Here is an 8837-nt window from a genome sequence, read left to right as displayed (position 1 = left end):
AACCGTGGCTTTTTGTAGTCTTAAAGAAACATCTATTTTTACAGATCTACTGCTAAAACAAATAGCTTTGAAACAATACACTTTAGTAATGTTATTGATTCAGATAAAATTTTGTATAGTTGTTCTACTTATCTTAGTTTCACTATAATTTCTTAAAGAAACAAGTACTTACATAAGTTAATATTCAAAACTATTACTGAAAACAGCATAATCGACATTTCTTAGTTTTGTTTTACTCTACACATAATGTGAGTGGGATTTATAATCTCAGCCTACTCAACGAATAACATAACCGGTATTTATTTGACATGTTTTGCTTCGCACGTAATATGACCGGAATTTGTTAGTCTCTTCTTACTCTATACTCATAACATCCAGTAGGAGAGCTTCTGGTTGTATGTAAAATAAAATGAGTCTTAAGAATTTCCAATCATATTATATATAAAGTGAAACGATTTTTCAAAATCCCTGATACATTATGTACACAGTAAAATGAAATTAAGAAATGTAAGCTATTTTTCTGAAGTAAGATGGGATCAAAATATTTTGATCATTTGTATGTATAATAAGAGTAAACTAGGAAATGTCGTATATCTAGAGGAAGACGAGATTAATAAGTCCAGATCCTTTAAGTGTATACTAAATTGAAACTAAAAATATCGTCTACGTTATCTCGTTATATCTAGAATAAGACGAGATTAATAAATTTTGGTTGTTTATGCGTAGGATAAAATAAGACGAAAAAATGTGTTATATCGGTAAGTCTAGACAAAGATGAGATTAATAAATCCACATCATTAATGTGTAGTATAAAATTAATTTAAAACATATCAAATATGTCTAGAGTAAAACGAGATTAAGAAATCCCAGTCATTTATGTGTTGAGTAAAATAAAACTAGGGAATTATAGACTATGTTATGTCTAGAATAAAACGAGATTAATAAATCCAGATAATTTCTGCGTAGAGTAAAATGAGACTAAGAAATATCGTCCTTTTACATTCTACATAGAAACATTTTTCCTGTTAACGTTGGATGGTGCTGGTTATATATAAAAAAAAATAAGAAGTATAATTTTTGTTACAGCAATACAAACAAGTTTTCTATGTTTTCACTTTCTCACCAGAGTCACGGATTGTACGCCTAGATATCCAGTAAAATAAAAATACCATCACCAGGATAAAGACGATTCCACCGCTTACAAGATGAATGATCCTTATATTGGCAGAGTTCCTAAATCGTGTGATCAAAGCCTCCTGCAAAGGAAATATAGAACGTAATATAGGAAAATTTAAGTTCAATTATATTACAACTTCAGTAAGGAAACTTTTAAAACGGAAACATCAGTTTATAATTAAATAACAAGATAAGGATTATAAAATACAAGCACAAACTACACATATACATTGATTCCAAGACATTAAACTGGAAAGTTTTGTAAAGTATAAACCATTTATAATCCTCCACACATGAAACTTTTAGTTACGCATAAAGTTTAGGGTATAATGACTTCGATAACCTCGTACGTTTCCACGACTTCTAAACGCATTTCACCCTAACATCAAATTTAATCTCATCTCCTTAATACTGAGAAGTAGATTTCTTTTTTAGTTATTGCAGCAGCCCTAAATTGTAAAAGAAAGAAAAAATAACCATGGCACCTTCAAGGAACTTCAATCTCATCTCCTTAATACTGAGAAGTAAATTTATTTTTTAGTCATTATAGCAGCCCTGAATAGTAAAATAAAAAAATAACCATTGCACCTTACAGGAACTTTAATCTCATCTCCTTAATACTGAGAAGTAAATTTCTTCTTTTTTAGTCATTACAGCAGCCCTGAATAGTAAAAGGAAAAAAATAATCATTGCATCTTACAGGAAACCCATGATGAAATCTTCTTTCCTACAAAATGACTCTCATCATCCTGGTACTGTTAAACGTGATGCAGTAAATGATTAATTGAAACGCATTAACAGAAATTCCACCTATCACAGTTTTTCAAAATGTAAACTCTCGAACATTTTAAATGTATTCTTAAATTTAATGGATATCTAGAAGATTGATCACACAGACACACTATTTCTTAACTATAGACCTCATAGAAACTGAAGAGAAACTGAAACCAACAGACGTATTTACCATAATGTACATAATTAACCACGTTGCTAGAAAACAAGAAATACAGTAAAGAAAATTGGCTTTCCGATTCGAGTTGTAAAAAAACCCAATCACACTCTACGAAAACTTTAACAAGTTCTCCGTAAAAGATGTAAAGAAAATAGTGTCTTATTAACTCCGCTGGTACTGGAAATGAATGTATTGCATGTTTGTTCTTAAAGCAGTTTACAAACTAAAATGTCTAATTTGTTCAGAAATATATGTTAGTGAAATAGGCAGATAACAACACACAAATTTGCTCTACATTCAGATCACTTACAAGTTTGAACCAGACAGGAGTATCACAACTCAACACATCTTCGATAAACATAATCTTCTCTCAACCAATACAGATCTTCCTTACACAGGCAGAATATTTACAGAGAGACAGTTTTTACTTGAACGAAAGTATACAGTGGCTTCATTAATTTCCCAACTCCAGCGTACAGTCAACAGAGACAAAAGCTGGTATTTGTGGTGCAACATATATTCAGTGTTTATTTCTCATCCTTTAACAAAAAATTGTTTATCCATATGTTACTCTTATAACTAATCTGTAATTATGCTTTTACACCAATGTTATTTCTAACGTCGCTCGGATGGATCACGTTACGACTAATCTTACATGAAATAGAAAATTTAATGTATATTTAAACCTAACTTTTCGATATTTTGTAAGAGCCCTGATGAAACCATATAGGTGAAACATAGGTTTAATTAAATAATTTATTTCTAGGGTACTGTGATTGCTTTTTATATACATTTATATATAGTTTATCTATAACAAAGTTCAACCTGTGTTTAATGTTTTCCAAAAGAAACTCTTAGAAAAACATAAACTGAATACACAGCTGAAAACGTAGTTTCTCATACAAAAACATCTTAGATTAAAGAGCTAAAATTTTAAATTTCATAACAGTAAATAATAAAGTTCGGTAAAGTTAGACCTTTTCTTAATCCAAATGTATATTTTCGTAATAACCAACTTGTTTGTAAAACAGAAATTAACTGATTAAATATTCGATTTTTTTGTCAAGTCAGTTTCATACAGTAGAGGTATATGTGTGTAAAAGACGTTTGTCTTATATCGCAGCCATACTAGCAGGATATATACAGATGGGGCATCACCATTTTGTTGTGAAACAAAAGAGGAAGATGACAACGACTAAGATATGCTCGGAGTTCATACTGAACGTTAATAAACAGTGTCAGAGAATAAGTACAACGTGAGCTCAATAATTTACGGAATACGATGGTACAGCCACCTTCCGCAAACCAGTCAATACTCTGAGAAACGCTCATTCAGGCATGTAAAATATGTTGTCTCTGTACAGTGACCTGACCAGCTGTGTTAACGATTAGACTCTTCTTATCATTTGAACAAGTGCAAGCATAAAGATAATTTCCAGGAACGTAAAGCCTGAACGCTTTGTTCGTATACAACAGGCGTTCTATTATAAGGTGTGCCACATTCTGCTAGTATGGACTTTGTTCAGTTATTACACTGAAACAATAGGATAGGTTAATGGCTTAGAATAATATTCTGTATCGTAGCACTGCCTTTGTACTGTTGGTAATGGTATCTTTCAAGACCACAATGCATTACTCACGTTGCAAGCAGAGTAACAGACTAGGGAGGTCGCGGCCTGACCAATTACCAGACCTCAGTCGCATTTAAAGGAATAAGATGGAGTTTTTGTTGCATATTTGTATTTTACCCTCACTTGTTTAATTACCAGATTTTGTCCCATCAAACCGACATCTCTGAAGGAATGGGATAGTTTTTGTTACAGAATTATGGGACCAAGATCTGGTAATTAGGTAGGCATGGGTAGACGACAATTCTGTAACAAAAACTATACCATTCTTTCAGCGGTGTCGGTTTGATGGGACCAAGATCTGGTAATTAGGTAGGCATGGGTAGACGACCCAACTGACACCGCTGAAAGAATGGTATAGTTTTTGTTACAGAATTGTCGTCTACCCATGCCTACCTAATTACCAGATCTTGGTCCCATCGAACCGACACCGCTGAAGGAATGGTATAGTTTTTGTTACAAAATTGTCGTCTACCCTTACTTGCCTAATTACTAGATCTTGGCTCATCAGTCGACATCTCTAAAGGAATTGGATAGAGTTCTTTTTGAGGAATGGTAACTTACCCTGACACTAGAATTACCAACATTCAGTACAGTTGAATCGGGATCTCTAAAGGAAGTGGGTGGAGATTTTGTTAAATAATAGTCTTCTACCTTAGCTTGTCCATTTACCAGATTTTAGCTCCATCGAACCAAGGTTTTGGGATGATAATAGTCCAGTTAAAGAGTTCATGTTAAAGAATATTCAACTATACTGGCTTGCCTAGTTACCCAGACGTTAGTTACTTCGAAATGGGATCTCTAAAGGATATGGATGAAGTCTTTTTTGAAAACAGTGGATTATTCCTGTTTAAACTTTCCAACATAATACTGCTGCTTTATTGTCCAATCTAATAGGTAATGTCTTGACGACTCTGGTGGCTCAATGATATATTAAGCCTTTTTGGAGAGCGCTTTTAGTTTGTCTAACCCTTTATATGCTTATATATAATATACTAAGTACAAATAATATTAAAATTGTTTATGATAAAGCTACTTTAGCGTTTTTCAAGTTGTTCATTTAAATATATTGTTGAAAATAAAAGACACTATTGTCCTGATCCAAAGTATACACATTAATATTGTCTTTATCATGATTCACACTAAGTAAGTTATCATATAAAGCACACATGAATATTTTAAAGATATCTCAGTCTAAGATATTTAATTATTCAGCTACATAGATCGTCACATGAAATGGTTAGTGATATTTAATGCGTGGTATATTTCCATACATTATATCCCGGTTTCTACTCAATGTAAAATTTCCCCTCCAAAAATATCTTCGTGCCATTTACTTATTTTTTACGGCGAGGGTTAAAGTCGTGGCTTAAAATGTAATTATTTAGATAATATCTTTGAAAACGTTAGAACAGGGTGGAAGCCTATATATTTCTATGTTTTGAATAAATTAAGTTGTTTTTTCAAGATACTTTTCTCAGGTACTTTTTGTTTGTTTATAATTTTTATGCATAGGTACACAAAGGCTATCTGGGCATAGCCGTCCCTAATTTTGAACTGATAAAATAGCGCAAAGCAGCTTCTCAATAATATTTACCGCCAATTCTTGGGCTACTGTTCTTGGATCGAATAATGGATTTTTTTACTGTTATGCTCCCCCACTCCCTCAGTAGTTCAGCCGGAGATCAAAAGTTTATAACGTTAAAAATTGGATTTCAATATCCAAGTCACAACACAAGGCTTTGTGCTTAACAAAAAACAAATTTTACTGTTATTCTCATAGCGCACCCTGAACTTAAAGAGCAAAACAAGCTTTTGTGCAAAGGGACATGAATCATAAATAATCGAATTCATAGTTCAAGCATGCCCGATACTAGGACACGCCCATTTTTTTTAGACAGTAATATTCAACTGAGTCACACACACATATTTAGTTAGAATAAAAATTCTTTTGTTTAGTTTTGCAACAATGCAAGTTAACGTTCTGGTAAATGAGATAAGCTAGTTTTGTTTCGAACCGTTTCATTGTTAGCCTTGTCCTTATTTTTAGTTGAAGTTGGAATAAAATCAATTAGCGCACTTACTTTCAATGAAAGAAACTAAGAAGTGATCCTTAAAACATTAACTTCAAGTATTAGGTGCTGAAGTAATTCCAAGGAAGTTTGTGTTATAGTAACAAAATTTCTCTTCTCGTGTACTTTCAGTACAGTATCATAATATAATATATAAGAAGTATCTCAGGCCTATGAACAAGACAAACCAATCAGTCAAAAGTAAAGCGTAAATGGCACTCGTCGATAGTATGTTGACAAGAAATTAAAAGCTGTTCGTAAGTAACACTGTTACTTACTGTTAAGAAGTTTAACCTACACACCTGGGTTACTTTGTATACATATGGGTCGTAATTTTTGTACGAGAGGTGATAAGTTTTTCAAGGAATATAAGCTTTCTTTAACAAATTATCAAAGCCACTTTGGTGTTTTCATCACATAGTTACAAAAGTCACTGTGTTGCGATATAAAAATAGAATACGTACTCATGTAATTTCCAGTACACGAACACAGTATAAAAAGTAATCGAATTCTAAGATACGAATCAGATTAGATTCAGTAAGTAATGTAGCATTGTAGGAATTGTAAAGTGTGTAATCATTTGGACAGTACAATTAATGTATGTGCCGATATAGAGACTTTGAGGTATGTAACACTTTAGACGCTTTAAGTAATATACTATTGTAGGAATTATAATGTATATAACATTGCAGGTATTGCAAGGCTGGTAGTATTATATACACCGTAAGTGTGTGTAATATAATAGATACCGTAAGGTATGTGATATTATAGGCACTTTAAGTGTGTAATATAATGGATACTATAAGGTATATGACATTATGGATACCGTAAGGTGTGTAATGTAATATATACTATAAGGTATATGACATTATAGATACCGTAAGGTGTGTAATATAATAGATACTATAAGGTATTTGACATTATGGATACCGTAAGGTGTGTAATATAATAGATACTATAAAGTATATGACATTATGGATACCGTAAGGTGTGTAATATAATAGATACTATAAGGTATTTGACGTTATGGATACCGTAAGGTGTGTAATATAATAGATACTTTTAGGTATATGACATTATGGATACCGTAAGGTGTGTAATATAATAGATACTATAAGGTATTTGACGTTATGGATACCGTAAGGTGTGTAATATAATAGATACTATAAGGTATATGACATTATGGATACCGTAAGGTGTGTAATATAATAGATACTATTAGGTATATGTCATAATGGATACCGTAAGGTGTGTAATATAATAGATACTATAAGGTATATGTCATAATAGACACTGCAAGATTTGTGACATTATCTAAATCGTAAGGTATATGCCATTACAGAAACTTGAGGTAAGTGAATTTATAGGAGCTGTAAGGAATGTGGCGTTAGAGAAGCTGCAAGGAATGCGGCACTGTAGAAACTTGACAGTATGTGATTTGATACACATTTTAAGGAATGTGAAATCAGAGACATTTTAAGGTTTGTGACATTGCAGATTATGTAAATAATGTGAAATTAAAAACACTGTAAAATATACAGGATTACAGGCAGCGTGAGGTATGTGATGTTAAAAGAACTGTAAATTATGTGACACGATAGAAACTGTAAGGTAAGTGTCATTATAGACACTGTGAGGTATGTGATATTATAGACAGAAACTGTATATGTGACGTTGCAGGATGTAATTTTGTAGTTACTGCAAGATATGGAACACCACAGAATCTCTACGATGTGCGACTATGTAAATTGTAGTCATTAAGTTACTTAATTTAAGAGAAACTGCAAAGAATGTGCCATTACAGACACTACTGTTTGTGATATTGAAGGTACTGTAAGGTATGTGACAATACAGAAAATATAACGTAGGTAACATTATAGAACCTGGAAGGAATGCGCCATTATAGACACTGTAAGGCATGTGAGATTATATAAACTGTACGATATGTGACGCTATAAGAACTGTATGATTTGTAATTTTGGAGATACTTTAAGGTATGGGATTTTACAGATACTATACGAAATGTGACATTACATACACTGTATATGATAAGTGTAAGCTTTATGACATTACAGACATTGTAAGATATATAACATTACAGACATTGTAATATATGTGACATTACAGATACTGTAATATATGTGATATTATAGACACTGTAATATATGTGACATTATAGACACTGTAATATATGTGAAATTATAAACACTGTAATATATGTGACATTACAGATACTGTATATGATAAGTGTAAGCTTTATGACATTACATACACTGTATATGATAAGTGTAAGCTTTATGACATTACATACACTGTTAGATATATAACATTACAGACATTGTAATATATGTGACATTACAGATACTGTAATATATGTGACATTATAGACACTGTAATAGATGTGACATTACTGACATTGTAATATATGATATTATAGACACTGTAATATATGTGAAATTATAGACACTGTAATATATGTGAAATTATAAACACTATAATATATGTGACATTACAGACACTGTAATATATGTGAGATTATAGACACTGTAATATATGTGACATTACAGACACTGTAAGATATGTGAGATTATAGACACTGTAATATATGTGACATTACAGACACTGTAAGGTTTGTGACATTACAGACACTGTAAGGCTTTTGACGTTAAAGACAGTGTACGGTATGTATCATTATAGAATATTTATTGTATGCGAGATAACATAGGCTGTAAGGTATGTGACATTATAGAGACTGCAAGTTACCGTATTTTTCGGAATATAAGACGCACCCTTATTTTGAAAACAACGTTTTTTTGGGGGGGGGGAGGGAAGCTACAGTCGCAATTGAAAGATTTTTATTGAACAAAAATTCAATTTGATACTTTAAAAATTAGTATATATTGTTCTAAACACAAAAGAGCTCAAACATCAAAAATAAGAAAATATCGGAAATCAAAAAAAGGTTTAATGTTATTTAGTTTGGTTCAAACCTACAAAATCTTCATTGCT

At 31.9% G+C, this 8837-nt stretch overlaps 1 protein-coding gene across 1 annotated transcript in view; it reads right to left on the bottom strand.

Moving 5' to 3' along the window:
* Positions 1-1000: 1000 nt before the first annotated feature.
* The window catches only part of LOC106457702 (bcl-2-related ovarian killer protein homolog B-like), a 23830-nt gene continuing 15993 nt past the window's right edge, over positions 1001-8837 (bottom strand). Inside the window, exon 2 of the mRNA XM_013917148.2 lies at positions 1001-1256. Within this exon, the coding sequence (XP_013772602.2) occupies positions 1104-1256 (153 nt within the window). The 3' untranslated portion in view covers positions 1001-1103. The remainder of the gene's footprint in view (positions 1257-8837) is intronic.

This window comes from Limulus polyphemus, unplaced genomic scaffold (genome assembly GCF_000517525.1).
Source record: "Limulus polyphemus unplaced genomic scaffold, Limulus_polyphemus-2.1.2 Scaffold363, whole genome shotgun sequence".
NCBI classification, from domain to species: domain Eukaryota; kingdom Metazoa; phylum Arthropoda; class Merostomata; order Xiphosura; family Limulidae; genus Limulus; species Limulus polyphemus.
Note: the sequence above shows the minus strand (reverse complement) of the source record. Positions and strands in the feature narration are given on the sequence as shown.